The sequence below is a fragment of the Lissotriton helveticus genome, chromosome 5_1 (genome assembly GCF_964261635.1).
Source record: "Lissotriton helveticus chromosome 5_1, aLisHel1.1, whole genome shotgun sequence".
Classification (NCBI taxonomy): Eukaryota; Metazoa; Chordata; class Amphibia; order Caudata; family Salamandridae; genus Lissotriton; species Lissotriton helveticus.
Genome location: NC_136065.1, coordinates 1,885,793,693 through 1,885,812,429, shown reverse-complemented (window position 1 = coordinate 1,885,812,429; position 18,737 = coordinate 1,885,793,693). Strand labels below are relative to the sequence as shown.

The window sequence follows — 18,737 nt, the reverse complement described above, 5'->3', positions numbered from 1 at the left end:
GCTTTCATTACGAAAGTACCATGACTCTGCAATGCCATTATAACGCATGGCATTACATTTTATATGCTTTTACCATGCATACATTTACAACGAAATTCGTTGTAAATGCATGAATGGTAAAAGCATGTCTTTTTTTCAATGTTTGGATGAGGTAAGTATGGGTATAGGGGTATATGTTTTGGGGTACTGAGGTATATGTTTTGGGGTGTTTGGGTATTTTAAGTGTTCAGATATAGTTTTGGGTTTTGGGGTACAGGGGTATTTTTAGGGTTCAGGGCTAGGTTTGCATTTTGGGGTATAGGGGTATTTTTAGGGTTCAGGGGTAGGTTTGGGTTTTGGGGTACAGGGGTATTTTAAGGGTTCAGGGCTAGGTTTGGGTTTTGGGATACAGGGGTATTTTTAGGGTTCAGGGCTAGGTTTGGGTTTTGGGGTACAGGGGTATTTTAGGGTTCATGGGTAGGTTTGGGTTTTGGGGTGCAGGGTTATTTTTATGGTTCAGGGCTAGGTTTGGGTTTTGGGGTACAGGGGTATTTTTAGGGTTCAGGGGTAGGTTTGGGTTTTGGGATACAGGGGTATTTTTAGGGTTCAGGGCTAGGTTTGGGTTTTGGGGTACAGGGGTATTTTTAGGGTTCAGGGTAGGTTTGGGGTTTGAGGTACAGGGGTATTTTAGGGTTCAGGGGTAGGTTTGGGTTTTGGGGTACAGGGTTATTTTTATGGTTCAGGGCTAGGTTTGGGTTTTGGGGTACAGGGGTATTTTTAGGTTTCAGGGGTAGGTTTGGGTTTTGGGGTACAGGGGTATTTTAAGGGTTCAGGGCTAGGTTTGGGTTTTGGGGTACAGGGGTATTTTAGGTTTCAGGGGTAGGTTTGGGCTTTGGGGTACAGGGGTATTTTAAGGGTTCAGGGCTAGGTTTGGGTTTCGGGGTACAGGGGTATTTTTACGGTTCAGGGCTAGGTTTGGGTTTAGGGGTACAGGGGTATTTTAAGGGTTCAGAGCTAGGTTTGGGTTTTGGGGTACAGGGGTATTTTAGGGTTCAGGGGTAGGTTTGGGATTTGGGGTACAGGGTACAGGGTATTTTTAGGGTTCAGGGCTAGGCTTGGGTTTTGGGGTCCAGGGGTATTTTTAGGGTTCAGGGGTAGGTTTGGGTTTTGAGGTACAGGGGTATTTGTAGGGTTCAGGGCTAGGTTTGGGTTTTGGGGTACAGGGGTATTTTTAGGGTTTAGGGATAGGTTTGGGTTTTGGGGTACAGGGTATATTTATAGGGTTAAGATGGGTTAGTGTTTAAGGGTGTTGGGGTATTTTAAGGAGTAAGGGTGGGTTATGATTATGGGGTGCAGGGGTATTTAAAGGGAGCAGGGTGGACACCCGAAGCTGGAATGTACAGAACCTGGGAAGAAAAAATAATGAAATATTGGGCACAACGATCGCTGTTTTTTTTCCGTAATCCCGCGCCCCGCACACGCCCACGCCCCCAGCACACGATATAAGACATGGCATGAAGGGCGGAACGTACCACACGCCCCCAGCGTTTGTCACGCCCCCAGCACACACCCACAGCACAATGCAGACACGCCCACAAGGGACTACTTTTCTGGCATGGTTCTTTTACCTTTTAAATGTATATGTTGGGCGTCTGCATAGCCTATGTCCTTCTGCTGCAACTGCCCTTTCCAACGCTGTATTGGGTGTTGTGATTGGTGCTGTGGTTCCTGAGATTACCCGCCTCAAAGGTTTGGGCTCTCTCTTTATTATATTAGTATAGATTAGTATAGATATATATATATATATATATATATATTCACTGAAAAAACCATAGGTTATAGACCATATATAGTTAGGAATTAGCATTTACAAAACCTTGAAAATTCACTGAAAAAACCATAGGTTATAGACCATATATAGTTAGGAATTAGCATTTAAAAAACCTTTTTTTACTCACACAAAACCATTGAAATTCCATATATAGTTAGTAGTACTAACTATATATCGCGCACCCGCAATCCACTGCTGATCATGTCACATATTACATCATTCATGACATGGTCAGTGACATCACTGATGACATCACTGATGACATCTCAAATGACATCACTGATGACATCACTGATGACATCTCAAATGACATCACTGATGACATCACTGATGACATCTCAAATGACATCACTGATGACATCACTGATGACAACATCCAGTGACTGTGTATTTCTGTAAAGTTAAAATATGTCTTACATATTGAAGAATGAGTGGATGTAGAAGTGTCTGGATGAAGGATTTAGTAGGTGCATGACTGACTGTATGAGTGAGTGGTTAAATGTGTCTCACTGAGTGCATGAGTTAGTGACTGAACTGTGTTAATTTGTGCATCATTATGTTTGTTGTACTGTAAACTGCTGCATGTGTCGATCAGTAGCTATATGAGTAAGTATATGGGTTATTGATTGGTTGCTCAAGTATTTGTATGGGAGACTGAGTGTGTGTGTGGGTGGCTGGGAGGTGTATGACTCTGTGCATAGATGTGTGAGCAGTTGATTCACTAGATGTATGGGTTCAAAAGTGCACGTGGAAACAGCTGTATGGGTGGTTGACTGTGTGCATCAGTGTATTGGTGAGTGAATAGATATCTCAGTGCTACATGTCAAAGTAAGTACATATGTAAAACACAGTACATGTGAGAGTTGGCATATATAAATAACTGTGCATAAGAGCCAGTGAATGTGTGAGGGGCTGTATGGATGATTGTGAACTTGTATCAGGGATTGTAAAAGAGAGTAAATATGTGTTAGTATATGTTTGAATAAGTAAGGTGTGTATAACTGTATGGATGAGGAAATGGAAGTGTGATTGATTCTTTGCATGACTGACTAGGTGTATAAGTAACTCCATGGATGAGTGACAGTCTGTGAGTGTCTGTTTACACTGAGTGTATCTAAGGTTATATTAGAGTCTGAAGAGGTTCATCGTATTATCACATGAATGATGTCATCAGTGATGTGATCAGTAATGTCAAATGAGATGTCATCAGTGATGTCATTTGAGATGTCATCAGTGATGTCATCAGTGATGTCATTTGAGATGTCATCAGTGATGTCATCAGTGATGTCATTTGAGATGTCATCAGTGATGTCATCAGTGATGTCACTGACCATGTCATGAATGATGTAATATGTGACATGATCAGCAGTGGATTGCGGGTGCGCGATATATAGTTAGTACTACTAACTATATATGGAATTTCAATGGTTTTGTGTGAGTAAAAAAAGGTTTTTTAAATGCTAATTCCTAACTATATATGGTCTATAACCTATGGTTTTTTCAGTGAATTTTCAAGGTTTTGTAAATGCTAATTCCTAACTATATATGGTCTATAACCTATGGTTTTTTCAGTGAATTTCAATGTTTTTTTTAATAGCAAATATCATAAGCTGTCGAATGTCAAGTACGTGGTAAGAAAAAACATTTTCGTGTTTATGCACACTGATCTGCTTTGAATGCTGCCCCCCCCCCCATTTCTATTAGGAGTACTCTCTCTTTGCAGATAGTGAAGGGTAGTTAACGCAGGCCTTTGCCCCCGTTGTAATCCGTCGTGCCTGCTTCTCTCTCCATTTGATTGATTGTTATCCAAGCATTTACTATTTTAGAATTGGTTCTCTTTGGTTCATTCTCTATTTACAAACAAGCACAGAGTCGCAATACTCTGTTTAGTCTTTGCAGATAGCGAAAAATCGTGTAAAAAAACAAAAGGAATCGAGCAAAATCAGTAGGCCACTAATGGGATCTCTTTTTGACCTCGCTAAAATAGAAACATTAGGAACAACCCCTCTTGAGAAATACGAAACTAGTGAGATGAACTGAACTCCACACCATGATGTATGCAAGACAGCTCGGCTCCGCCACCCACCCCGCCCAAAATAACGATAAACTCTATGCAAATATTACAAATATATACAACACACCAGCAAAGTAAGAGGGTAAAACATTTTATTAAATAACTATTTACATAACTATTTTATACTTTTTGTTGCCCGATCCGGCTAGCTCAATCGATCGAGCATGAAACTCATGCACTCTGATGGTTCAAAGTTTTGAGGAGTGCTTGTAACACTGTCTGAAGCCTATTAGCACTTGCTTCAGCTTCACTATTCTTAATGTAACTGGGGGCTGTTTGAGGACGTGACTGCATTTGAAAACAATGTGATGCGGTGCCACCCTGAACCGCTTGACGGAGGCCCCCGAGGGACGGTGTCATGGCGCGGACTCGGAGGGGGCGCTTGGCTCGGGCCCCCTCCCCAAGTCGTGTTGCCCTGGTGTGGCCTGAGATCGCCCCCGACATAGGTGGCCGGCTCCCGGGGTCAAGCGGAACTTTTTGCCTTTTGGTGACTCTTTCATTCTTCACCTTGTCCCACAATCCGTTTCACCTAAAGACACGCTGTAGTGGGGCGCCCCTTTTCCGTTTCAGTTGCCATTCAGCCCGCTTTTGCTACACTGTGCCTCTTCCGCTATTCAGCTGTTTACCACCCGCTCTTTCGACTACAGCGTCTCGCTCACCATGTACTTGAGTTGCTCCCGCTCTTGCGGTGCAGCGATAGGCGGCTGCCACAGGACTCTCAAAATGGCGGCCGGCTCTTCAGATTTGGGCGTGGTCCACTAAAATGGGCCTGCGACACCTTGGAACTCGTACGCTTGTCTGCTAGAGCTTGGGCTCCATTCTCGAAAGCGTCCCCTCAGCCTTGAAGATTCTACAAAAGTCTTGGGGGCCCCCGACTCCCGCAGGCTTCTGGTGGGGAGCGCCTAGCATGATTGCTCGTGGAATGGCCACGACGGAGCTACGAAATGGTGGTGCTCTCATGCTAACGCCAGCTTCAGTCTGAAACATTCAGAAGCACTGTAGACTACCAATTCGATCAGTTCAGGTAGCGCCCCAACGTGACCCGGTAGAGAAGAACTTGCCCTCCCCTCTTTGACTGATGGTTCTTGTTGCCTGTCCCTTCTGTTGTCATTTAACAGAACTATTTAGCCTGCTGAAAGGGGTTGTGTTCCGACCGCTGGTTGGTGGAGACATTTTGACTATATTCTGGACCTGCGTTGTCGCGTAATGCGTCATATAACGCGCCGCGTTAGCGCACCCGGAAGTGCTCCGGTGCGCGAAGCGCAGCTTCCCGGAAGCGATCCGGGGCGTGGCGCGCAGCGCGTAACGTAAGCATAGCAGGTCATGTGACTTGTTAATAAAACTTTTCATTGGTTCATTTTACTTTTCTTATTCTAATGATGAAAGGCTTGGTCATATGACCTAAAAATTACGCTTTTTATTACTTTCGAACATTATTTTTTCTTAAACATATGTTATAATGTTCCAGGCTAATGTACTTTCCCGGAAAATTTACAACTGTCCTGCAAGTAAAATATATTCCTTTTTCGAGAAAAAGGGCGTTTCTTCGTCCCATGACGGAGCCGTTGAGCAAAAGAGGCTCCGCCTGCTGTCTTAGTCGCCGATACGCCTGAATATCAGATTCTTATCGATCACTTTATGTTGCAGGAGTAGAAAACACAACAGCCCTTGACCATTTATCTTTACTGCGTTCCTGCGTATTATACCTTTTACCCTTCATGTAATTGGACTGCTTTATTTCACTTGCCTTTTACTGATTCTAAAACAGTGACTATTATTAAAAACTTTACCAATGTAAAAACTACTACCATGTTTTCTTTTAAAAACCTTTATTGTGAAAACGTCAGTATACAAATACGGGCCTATAACCACGTGGGCCGGCCACGGAGCAAACTGTAATCGTATATGATGAGTAGACATTTACACTGTAGAGGAACGTAACGGGCGGGCCATTAGGTTGCAAGAACTAAAGTGTCTAACAGTTGCGGAATCGGTGGACGTACATTTTATAATTAAAATACGACAGAGCCAGTTACAATAAAATTATCTAGATATACATTTGCGGGCAAGTACCATGGGTGACGTTAATTCGAACTTTCAATAGTACAGTCATCAATAACACATCAGAACTTAATATCAATAGGGATGCCGAAATATTCAATCAATTCTCGTCCCCGCCCGCCATGTGCTTCAAAACTGCATACGTATCTCGTGATTTCAAGGTTCTGCAACCAGTACACAACAAGGAGTTACGAGTCCCATTTATTCCGGCGCCATTTTGGGCGAGGACGGGCAGGTCCAGGATATAGTCAAAATGTCTCTACCAACCATCGACTATGATGATGTTCATATGCTGTATTTATTAGAGTAACACTCATCTGTCCACATGAAATTAATTTGCCACAATCTAAACATGTCATTTTAATCTTTCCAAAGTTCTTCTAAATATTTGGGGCCGTTTCCCTTGCCTCTGATGCTGTCAGTGCCACTTCTTTGGTGAATGTACTGGCAGGTCGGGGGTTCTCCTCCAAATCTCTCTTTTATGCAGCACTATAATTAATGGGTGCCACCTCTCCATATGACGATGCATGGTATAGTTACCATAACTATATTTTTTTTCGGTTCCTCTGGAGAGTACATCGTGGCAGATGAGGCGTGTAACGTACCGGGCATTTACCTTTTTTGCATGTAGAGGAAAGGAAAGAAAATTCGAGCGTCCGAGTTCTAAGGTGTCCCAGGGCCATTTTAGTGGACCAGGCCCAAATTCAAAGAACAGGCCGCCATTTTGAGAGTCCTGTTGCAGCCGCCTGTCGCTGTAGCATCAAGAGAGGCCGAAACTCAGCTGAATGGCAACTGAAACGGTAAAGGGGCGCCCCACTACAGCAGACGAGCCTCCACCTGGGAAGGCCCGTTCACGGCGCCTCCCCCCCCCCCCCCTTCGGGCACCCCACGCCGTTATTCGGAGCAGGATAGTAGGATGGCCACACCAGTGCGGCAACTTGCTAGACACCACCTCGGTGCCAACCGAATCTCAGCGCCTTGTGGTGTCTTCTATTCAGAAAATATTGTTGTGCTGCCTTCGACCTATTCGCCGCAAGTGCGCACGCAACTCAGCTGCATAGCGAGTGAAACACCAAGGGGCGCCCCACTGCAGCCGAGGAACCTTCATCTTGGGGGCGACGCACAGCATCACATTGCTTTCCAATGCAGTCAGATCCTCAAACAACCCCCACTGACTGACGCGAACTCACAGGCCAACGGAGCGCCCCACGCCGACTTTCGGCGCAGTATTGTAGGATGGCCACACCAGTGCGGCAACTTGCTAGACACCACCTCGGTGCCATCCGGATCTTGGCGCGTTGCGCTGCCTTTGGCCCTATTCGCACATCGGTCCGCTACTGACGCCACCTCACAGGCCAACGGGGCGCCCCACGCCGACTTTCAGCATTGTAGGATGGCCACACCAGTGCGGCAACTTGCTAGACACCACCTGGGTGCCATCCGGATCTTGGCGCGTTGTGCTGCCTTCGGCCTATTCGCACATCGGTCCGCTACTGACGCGAACTCACAGGCCAACGGAGCGCCCCACGCCGACTTTCAGCATTGTAGGATGGCCACACCAGTGCGGCAACTTGCTAGACACCACCTCGGTGCCATCCGGATCTTGGCGCGTTCTGCTGCCTTCGGCCTATTCGCACATCGGTCCGCTACTGACGTGAACTCACAGGCCAACGGGGCGCCCCACGCCGACTTTCAGCATTGTAGGATGGCCACACCAGTGCGGCAACTTGCTAGACACCACCTCGGTGCCATCCGGATCTTGGCGCGTTGTGCTGCCTTCGGCCTATTCGCACATCGGTCCGCTACTGACGCCGCCTCACGTGCCAACGGATTTTCTACGCTTTTTATACCCTATGCCGCATAACAGGTCATGTGACTTGTTTATAAAACTTTTCATTGGTTCATTTTACTTTTGGTTTCCTAATGATGGAAGGCTTGATCATATGACCTAAAAATAACACTTTTCATTGGATGAAAACTTTTTTTTTTCCCAAACGATGAAAGCCCCACCTTGTTTCTGGATGTTTCAGACTGAAGCTGGCGTCAGCATGAGAGCACCACCATCTCGTTGCTCCGTCGTGATCATTCCGCGAGCAATCATGGCAGCCGCTCCCCACCGGAAGCCTGCAGGAGTCGGGGGCCCCCAAGACTTTTGTAGAATCCTCAAGGCTGAGGGGACGCTTTCGAGAATGGGGTCCAAGACCTAGCAGACAAGCGTCCGATTTCCAAGGTGTCCCAGGGCCATTTCAGTGGACCAGGCCCAAAAAGGAAAGAGCCTGCCGCCATTTTGAGAGTCCTGTGGCAGCCGCCTATCGCTGCACCGCAAGAGTGGGCGCAACTCAGCTGAATGGCGGATTTTGACACAGTGTACCAAAAGCGGACGGAATGGCAACTGAAACGGTAAAGGGGCGCCCCACTACAGCAGACGAGCCTCCACCTGGGGAGGCCCGTTCACGCCGCCTCATTCCCCCCCCCCCCCGGGGCGCCCCACGCCGTTATTCGGAGCAGCATTGTAGGATACCAAAACCAGTGCGGCAACTTACTGGACATCACCTGGGTGCCATCCACATCTCAGCGCGTTCTGCTGCCTTGGGACTATTCGCACAACAGACCGCTACTGACGACCCACCCCCCGGGACGCACCACGCCGTTATTCGGAGCAGCATTGTAGGATACCCAAAACCAGTGCGGCACCCAGGCAACATCACCTGGGTGCCATCCAGAACACAGGACGTTGTGCTGCCTTGGGACTATTCGCACAACCGACCGCTACTGACCATTGTTCCTTCTTTTTTCCTAAAAATGTTTAAATGTTTTTACTGTTTTTGTTGCGTTGTATATATTTATAAGTTATTAAAGTTTTATAATCCTACTACTTTGTTGGAGTGCTATATATTTTTAATGTGACACATAATTGTAAAAACTTTGATGTACAAAGAGGCATCCCTGGAATCTTCCGCTTCAGGCTCGGTCCCCTCCCCAATCACAATACAGGATGGTTTTCAGATAGTAGGAACGCGTGTGGTGTGACGGATCTCATCGGGTGTGGGCCTTGATCTACTATAACTCCTTTGAAGAGGAGTGATTCTTTACAGCTGGGGCCATAAACTACATCTGCAGGGCTACCTGATAGCCTGGGACCGGCCTGGACAATCGGACACAGAGGAAGAGGAGTGTCAGAGGGTGCGGTAGTGAATAGGGCGAAAGGGAGGTGTCGGGCGGGCACAGGGTGTGATTCTCAGGGAAGAACAGCGCAGATGGGGGGAGGTTTATTGCCCATGCATAAGACAGAGAGCGGGGGTGACCAGTGCCTGGGGGAGATGCTTGCGAGGGTGGGGAGCCATGCTAAGGATCGACAGCGTGCAGAGAGTGGGTCTGGTCAAGGCATCTAAAATGGCTGCCATGCACGACAAAAGTGTGGCATTTGAAAAAGGCAAGATGGCGCAGACAATGTTTTTCAACACTTCCTGATTTCCTTCGAATCGAACGTTAACAGACGTTATCTCTCCCACACTACCGGTCCCCCTGGGCTTAAACGCCGAGATGGTAGGGACTGCATCCCGTGGAGATAGGCCGAGACGTCACTCAGCAGAAAAAAAAGAAAAAAAAAGTCTATAAAAAGTCAATCATTCTTGTTTCCTTGTAGTACGCTCCCCAGTCCGCTTCCCGTTACGCTAACCGGGCGCACCCCACCCAAAAAAACGTTTTTTTTTTTTTTTGCCCCACGGAGCCCTTTTAAAGCCTCCACATCAAACCTATGGGGTCAGGAAGGATCTACTATGCCCCCTTATGGTCATTTGCCCCTTCGCTTTGGCCTCCTCTTGTCTCTCGATCCTACCGAGAGACAAGATGGCTGCCGCTCCGTACTGTTTGGAATGTTTACAGACACCGGAGAGCCAATCAGCTTCGCTTCGCAAAGCTCCGTAACGCGAAAAGTACGCGAAACGGAGCGCTACCCGGGACACTGTCACAGATATATATCTTTTTTTGAACGTTATTTTCTCAAAATCCACTGCAGCACATATATTGAGACCCAGCAAAGGCACATCGGGCTACCGGTCCCTACAATTTTGCCAAGTTTCATGCAAATCCATTCACCCGTTCGATTTTTTTTTTTTTTTTGCCCCGCAGGGCCCTTTTAAAACCTCCACATCAAACCTAAGGGGTCAGGGAGGATCTACTATGCCCCCTTATGGTCATTTGCCCCTTCGCTTTGGCCTCCTCTTGTCTCTCGATCCTACCGAGAGACAAGATGGCGGCCGCTACGGACTGTTTGGAATGTTTACAGACGCCGGAGAACCAATCAGCTTCGCTTCGCAAAGCTCCGTAACGCGAAAAGTACGCGAACGTTAATTTCTCAAAATCCACTGGAGCACATATATTGAGACCTAGCAAAGGCACATCGGGCTAACAGTCCCTACAATTTTGCCAAGTTTCGTGCAAATCCATTCAGCCGTTCGGGCTAAAAGTGAGGCCAACCGCCCTATGGAAATTAACATGGGAAAAACGCGTTTTGGGACCCCCCTTTTTTCTCGGCTCCCCCTTGACAAACCCCCCCCAAATTTTCAGGGGCTGCTCAGAAACAAAATGTTCAATTTTCCTGAAAATTTCAGCCAATTCCGTCCACAAACGCCAAAGTTATTAGACATAGAATTTTCAAAAAACCCATAGGGAAAAAATCCTAACTATATATACCTACTGGCGACCGCCAGTAGGTAATATATATATATATATATATATATATATATATATATATATATATATATATATATATAATTTTTTTTTTCATTACCATTTTTTAAATGTTTAAATTAGTTACAGAAATAAATAATTCATAATTTTTTATTCATATTTTATTTTTGTTGGATTTGTACTCATTTTATTTTTTATGAACTTTGATATACGTTTGTTACAAATATGTTTGTTAATTTAAATATTTGTATTAATAAATTATGTCTTTATTTATGTATATTTATTTTCATTTCCAATAATAATACTTTTATTTATATGTATTTTTAATTATATTATTATTTTGAACTTTAATATTTTAAATAAGGTATATATGAGAAGATAAAAATTCAAACTGAATCTGTCGGTCAAACAGAGAAATGTGCACTCCAAGACTGCCAGTGCACAAATACAATTTATTAGCAAGAAAACCGCAACCTTATGCCTTTCGGTCATAAAGTCTTTCATCACAGGTAGTGGCAGATTCAAAAGTCCATCATATATACACAAAGTTGTTATACTATAAGCAACATAAAAAAGTCTTCAGAATAATACATACACCTCGGCATAGCATAAACACTGTCTTTAAATTTTTTCCACTGAGTTTGGGTTTGAGTACATGTCAACTTATTCACAAATATGATGATCACTGTTTGTTTCACACTATTGTAACCATATCTTTACACATTCAATAAAATAATATCCTACTCTTTTGTAATGAACAATCATTTATGCAGAGATAAAATTGATATAATACAACAGTTGCAAATACACAGGTAACCATTGTGTGTAATCATTCTGGCCAGTATCAAATAAAAATGAAATGTGTGTGTGAAATGCGAACCACAGATAGTGAAAAAAGACAAGAAATATAAAGGAATATTTATGGTTCAAAAGCTCAGAATTGTTCAATTATGTATATCTGATTAATGAAGAAAAGCAGGGCATACCGCGTAACATTGTGACAATATAACCTATCTTAGAGACTTCTAACATCCCTAACATCATAATCTTTCATTGAACTCACAAATCTCTAAAACTAGATAGATAAGAGGAAAGAAGAAAATCAGTTCAAATATATGTGACACGAGGGCAACCAAATTTAAATATAGCCCAAGTGGGCAACATCCAAGTGGGTAACATCTAAATGTAGATGTATAGCAAACAGGAAGTGGCTGAAATGGTGAAATAACACATCCATACCATTTAATCACAGGAACAGGGTAAACTAACTGGTAAGTTTGAGACATTACAGACCCGTGGGCACTCCCAAACAGGTGAAGTAAGGGGTGTAAAGTTGATGTCAACCCACAATTGTCTCCTAACTAAATTCGGAATGCATGCTCTCATTGAAAGGTATAGGCATGCCACCGAACAGGGTTCAGTCACATCCTACTTGAAGGTCTGTAGCCGATGACAATTGGTTGTTTGGTTACAGTTCCTGGCCAATGTCGAACAGACTCCTGGCCTTTGACATCGGAATCAGGTCCATAATGAGAAATTTCCTAGTTCACACAAAGGAAAGTTTCAATTCTATTAAGGACGCGGAGGCGAGGATTTTGCTAGTCCTTTCTTCATTTTTATTGACAGCAAGTTAGAAGTAATAAAGAAAAAACATCCACCATGAACTACCCTGACCAACATGGCAGCGGTAGTCGTGGTGACACAACAGCCAATCAGAGTCCATAAGCCAGCATAAAGGGGTCCCACGACGGAAGTCCTTCCTCTTTCGCTGCTGCCGTTAAAAAGAAGTCTCCTACCCTTCAGTCCGTTTTCTGATCGGAGCCTAGGGAAGAGAAAAAATAATAATATCTCGTCCAGAACAATGCTGAAGCATCTTACACATTGCAATGGAAGAGGGCAAAACTAAATGCAATAGCATCAGTAAATATGCAGTAACATATCAGTCAATGAACACATCATTCATAAGCAAAAGGAAAAAGATACTTCCCTCAAATGGAGAACTAAGCTTGGATTGCATAGGATCGGGAGGGAAGGCTGGAAAAAGCCAGGGTGGGAAAATCCTCGCCTCCGCGTCCTTATTAGAATTGAAACTTTCCTTTGTGTGAACTAGGAAATTTCTCATTCTATGTCAGGAAGCGGAGGCGAGGATTTTGCTTGTTTAAAGCTTACTCACCACCAAAGATGTCGCTTCATGGATTGGTTTAAAATAAAACTTCTTAAAAGTTGAATCCGAAGACCAATCTGCTGCATTCATGATATCTTCCAATCTGCCCCCAACCTGGACAACCTTGGAAGCCATGGCGCCTCTAGTGGAGTGAGCGCCAAAGTTTGAAATGTCAATTCCAGCCTCTGACATAATCCACCGGACCCATCTGGCAATGGTGGGAGAAGAAACCGCTTTAAAAGGCTTCTTAATGGCAATTAGTAATTGTCTTTCGCCCGGGGGACGAAATTCCAAAGTTACATCCTCATAAGTCTTTAGACAACGAACAACACAAAGTTTAGGTGACTCCGGAAAGGCTGGATAAGATACTGACCTGGTATTACACTTTGTTCGTCTAGAGACAGTAAAAGTAACACCTTCCGGGGTAAAAACTCTGGCAGAAACATCAAGAGCGCGAACATGGGAAGCCCTTTTGCAAGAAATGAGACAAAGGAGAATAGCTAATTTAGCCGAAAGCTCCTTGCGTGAAAGGTATTCGTTATCCTGCCAAGAAAGAAGGAAGCGTAAAACCACATTAACGTCCCAAAGACCAGAATACCGCGGTTCAGGTGGACGCGACAGTCGAATACCCTTGAGAAGTTTGCAAACCCAAGGATGCTCTCCCACCGGAGAACCATCCACCAGGGCATGACCCGCAGAAATTGCTGATCTGAAGGAATTGATGGTACAATAAGCAAGTTTGTCTTGAAAAAGCTTAGCAAGGAAGTTAATTACTTCAGTCACAGGAGAGCCCACGGGATCCAAGTGTTTTGCCACACACCAACGAACCCATCTGTTCCATGCAGATCGGTATCGTTTGGTGGTACTCGGGGCCCAAGCTCGCTGAATGAGGAGTTCAGCGTCTTTCGAAAGTGAGTCGTTAGACCAACGTCTCCTGAAATCCTCCAGGCCATAAGACGTAGATGGCCTTGGAGAACCAGAGGGTGTGGATGTCCCAATGGATCCGTCAGAATGAGATCCGATAAGGGGAGCTGAATAGGACTGTCCCAAGATAATTCCAGAAAAGAAGGGAACCAGCATTGAGCTTTCCATATAGGAGTGATCAATATGAGAGAAGCTCGTTGTCTGCGGACCTGGGCTGCTACCCTTTGAATGAATAGAAACGGGGGAAAAGCGTAAGCTGGAAACCGGGTCCAGTCCTGTAGGAAGGCATCCACTGCTTCCGCACCCGGATCCGGTTTCCAGCTGTAGAACCTGGGAAGTTGGGCGTTCCATCTGGACGCAAACAAGTCCACTTGAGGAAGGCCCCAAAGCTCTGAGATAATTTGAAAGACTGCAGGATCCAGCTTCCAATCGCTGGCATCCCGGAAATTCCTGGATTGCCAATCCGCCACAGAGTTCAGTTCTCCGGGAAGATACTCTGCCAAGACCGAAATCTGGCGAAGAAGACAATAATTCCAGAAGTCCTTCGCTAGGTCCGCTAGGACTTTGGAGTGGGTGCCGCCCAGGCGATTGATATACCTGACCGCAGTCGTGTTGTCCATCCGAAGGAGGACACAACAAGAAACTTTGTTAGTCGTGAACGATCGAATTGCAAACGAACCCGCAAGGAGTTCCAAGCAATTGATGTGGAGATGAAGTTCCTCCTCCGTCCATCTGCCTCCCACCGAAAGGGAGCCGCACCGGGCTCCCCATCCTTGGCGGCTGGCATCCGACTCGATCACAAGATCCGGGCGGGATCCGAAAATCGCCTTCCCGTTCCACGCCTCCATGTGATCCAACCACCAAAGGAGCTCCGATCTGGCCTCCGTGGATAAAGAAATGAGTTCCGAGTAAGTGAGACCTTTCCGGAGATGGAACGCTTTGAGTCTTTGGAGAGCTCGGTATTGAAGCGGGCCTGGAAAAATGGCCTGGATCGACGAGGATAGTAAGCCCACTATCCTGGCCAGGAGACGGAGAGAAATCCGGTCCCGACGGAGGACTTTGCGAATCTCCTTCTTGATCTTGGAGATCTTTTGAGAAGGAAGATGTAACGTCGCATCCGTAGTCTTTATCAGAAATCCCAGAAAAGTCATTTCCTGCTGAGGGATGAGCTCTGATTTCTGGGCGTTGATTATGAACCCCAGAGATTGAAGAGTAGTTATGGTCACCTGAAGTTGATGGAGGAGGAGATCCCTGGATTGACTCATTAAAAGAATGTCGTCCAAGTAAATTATTAGACGAAAACCCATGGTGCGAAGATGTTCCACTACAGGACGTAGGAGTTTGGTAAAGCACCAAGGTGCTGAGGAAAGACCAAAGGGGAGAGTAAGAAACTCGTAGATCTGATCTCTCCACATGAACTGTAGGAAGCGGCGATGTGGAGGGTAAATCGGAACTGAGAGATATGCATCCTTCAGATCCAAACGTACCAACCAATCGTTCTGCAGAAGGAGGTCCCTCAACAGATGGATGCTCTCCATCTTGAAATGTCTGTAAATGAGCCATTCGTTGAACGAACGGAGATTGATGACTGGTCTGAACCCTTTGTCTTTTTTCTCGACCAGAAAGATGTTGCTGAGAAAGCCGTTTGGATGAAGAGAGGAAAGAGAGATAGCGCCTTTTTGCAGCATAGCAAGAACTTCCACGTCTATAAGTTTTTGATCTGCGAGAGAAAAAACCAACGGTCGAGGACGTGAGAGTTGAACAGGGGAGCCGTAAAACTCTATATGAAAGCCTTGGACCGTTTCCAGAACCCAAGGGTCTGACGTGAGATGCAACCAGGCCTGAAGAAAAAGAGCAATCCTTCCCCCCAGACGTACTGGAGAAATGATGGAAAAACTCACCGTTGAATCCTTTGGCGTTGAACTGGTTGCCACCACGTCCTCTGCCCTGACCTCTGCCTCCACGGGAAGGATAAAAGGAACCTTGACGTCCGTCGTTCCATCCGTTGTTCCTTTTGAACTGACCGCTATTGGGGCCTTGTTGGTACTGGCGGCCGGAAGAGCGACCCCTGCCTCTGCCGGCCCCGCCAAAAACCTTCTTAGGGAACATCTTTTTCATTGAGGCCTGGGCCTTGTCCAAGGCAGAAAAAGTAGCCACAAATTTGCCGAGCTCCTTAACAAAGGGATCACCAAACAAAGTACCCTGCGCTACTGACCCTGCTTCCGAAGAGGATAATTCACCCAATTTCGGGTCAATCTTAAGCAAAAGAGACCTGCGACGCTCCGCAGAGAGAGCACAGTTGGCGTTGCCAAGGAGACAAACTGCATTCTGTGCCCAGCCTGCCACGTCGTCCACTGGTAGAGGCATACCTGATTCCTTAGAGCGTTGGGCGAGCTCAATGATTTTTATTATAGGTCCAACCACATCCAACAGCTTGTCTTGACAAGCCTTCCAGGACCTGTCAATTCCTTTCTTAGGATCCTTAACATACTTAGCGAAAAAGGTACACAACTTCGGGTCAATTTCTGGAGTGGCTGCCACCCTATTGGGAAGAGAAGGGCGAGGACACTCAGAGCGTAAGCGTAGCCTGACATCCTGAGTAAGGGGCTGTCTAAGTTTAGCGGCCACATAATCAGCCGTAGATTTCTCAGGGACCCACTCCGAGGAGCGTGGTCTATAAATAGAATTAGGATCAAACATATCCGGTGCCACAAAGTCACCTTCACCACACTCAGAGACATTAGATTTAGGGCGCCAAGACCTACTAATGTCAGACATATCCTCAGAAGATGCATCACCATCTTCCTCATCAAAGTCTTCCTCGTCATCCACTCCCTCAAGGGGAAACCCTTCTTCCGGGCCAAGGTCCTGGGTGGAAGTACCACCAATATTCCCGGGTGAGTCGTCCCCCCGGAAGGGTGCGCTTCTTAGCGTGCGCGCACTCTTATGGAAGACCTCAGCAAGTTTACTGAAACCTTCCAGGTGCCCCGCGTCACGCTTTCTGGCCGTGCGTGGAGGTACAGAAAATACACCACTGGGCCCAGCCCCACTGTCCCCAAAAACACCTGAGCCAGATTTAAAAACATGGGCTGACAGTTTATTGACACTATCCTGTAGAGGTGCCAGAGCCTGGGCGATGGCCGAAGACAGGAGTCTGTCAACCTCTACAGGAGGGCGCAATAAGGGCTGAGGAGGCTGTTCAGATTCAACAGGCATACCCTCTGGGTCTTGACGAGTCTGCATTTGTGCAGATGATCGGGCACCCATACACAGAAATACGCCCCAATCTATATAAAAAGGGGTTGTTCCCCACACAGGTACCCACAAACAATTTCAGATTAAATTGTAAGCTTAAAATTGCCAAAAAGTGACTGACTTTAAAAATACAGTTTTTTAATTTTTATGAGAGAAAAAGCAGTCACACGATCTTCTTGCTGCCACAAGCAGCGTCAGTGTGGGGAACGAGGCAAACAGAGAGAAACACGAAGCGCTAATGCCTCAGCCCGTGTTCTCCTCAAACGCTGGGAGCGCTGAGGAAAAAGCCGGTCAGCGTCTGACAGAGACGCTACAGACCGCGCACGCGCGCAACAAAGACGCTCGGGCCAAAGTGCCTACCGCGTCAATAACAACACTAGCCTTAAAAGGATAATAATCAATCAGACAAAAACGCTGTCAACAACACGAAATACAACTGCCACGCCACAAGAATAAGTGTGAGGAAATACGACTTATCTTTGACATGGCAGCAATGAAGAAAGAGGAAGGACTTCCGTCGTGGGACCCCTTTATGCTGGCTTATGGACTCTGATTGGCTGTTGTGTCACCATGACTACCGCTGCCATGTTGGTCAGGGTAGTTCATGGTGGATGTTTTTTCTTTATTACTTCTAACTTGCTGTCAATAAAAATGAAGAAAGGACTAGCAAAATCCTCGCCTCCGCTTCCTGACATAGAATCTGTATTGCAAGTAATTTGTTTAGAAATGGTTCCCCCTTATATTAGGTGAGATGTGATGTTCTTACTGAGCTGGCAAGCTTTGCATTTATTACAGGTATAGAATTCCTGTCAGTTATTCAGATTGTCTTCAGATTTAGATGTCACAGAATTTTTACTCCTTTTATTCCGAAGGCACTCACTCTTTCTAAGTGTCACACTTAGAGGATCCAGAATGACATTGGCAATGACAGAACCAGATTTCAAAATGGACCAATGTTTGCGGGGAATATTTTTGATCCCTCCTCCTTGGGTGTTATACATAGTGATGAATCTAAAAGTGTGGGCACCCTCCTGCTTCTTAAAGATGTTAGTGTGAGGCAGGAAATCTTTTCTCTTCATGGATTCAGTACATACCACTGCTACATTAAGTATACTATCAGAATATCCTCTATTTCTAAACTTCTCTAATGTAACTTTCTGTTTAGCTAAAAAGCTGTCCTCTGGACTGCAGTTTCTTTCTGTCCTTAACTCACAAAGGTGATGTTGTATTCAAGAATGTGGGCGGTGACTCCTAAATGCATGTAAAAGACTGTTTCCATTAGTCTTTCTCCTAAGCAGCATAGTGGTTAGTTTTTCTTCGCAAACATCGATAATGGTGTCCAAAAATTCAGCACTTTTGTTACTGATGTTGCTGGTGAAATTTACATTAAAGTCATTCTTATTGAGTGGACTGATGAAATTAATGGCCTGTGACTCCGAACCCTTCCAAATTAAAATACACCATCAATATATCTAGTCCAGCATATGATGTGCTAGTACTCTGGTATCACACTGAGGACTTGCTCCTCCCACCACCCCATGAACAAATTGGCATTGCTGGGGGCAGAGCAGGAACCCATCACATTCCCTTTTAGATGTTTGTATATGACTGAATTAAAAAGAAAAATATTATTGTATATACCTTGAGCCCTAAAGTGTGCAAAAATGTTCACATCAAGCGTGACTAATGCATAGTCCTCCTCCCATTGAATCTCCTCAATATGGGAAAGAAAGTCCCTGGTGTCTTGCACATAAGAT

At 45.5% G+C, this 18,737-nt stretch overlaps 1 protein-coding gene across 1 annotated transcript in view; it reads right to left on the bottom strand.

Annotated features, from left to right (window-relative positions):
* Positions 1-16,992, bottom strand: part of LOC144752821 (uncharacterized) — a 129,214-nt gene extending 112,222 nt beyond the window's left edge. Inside the window, exon 1 of the mRNA XM_078640669.1 lies at positions 15,627-16,992. Coding sequence (XP_078496795.1) covers positions 15,627-16,992 — 1,366 coding nt within the window. The remainder of the gene's footprint in view (positions 1-15,626) is intronic.
* Between the last annotated feature and the right edge of the window lie 1,745 nt (positions 16,993-18,737).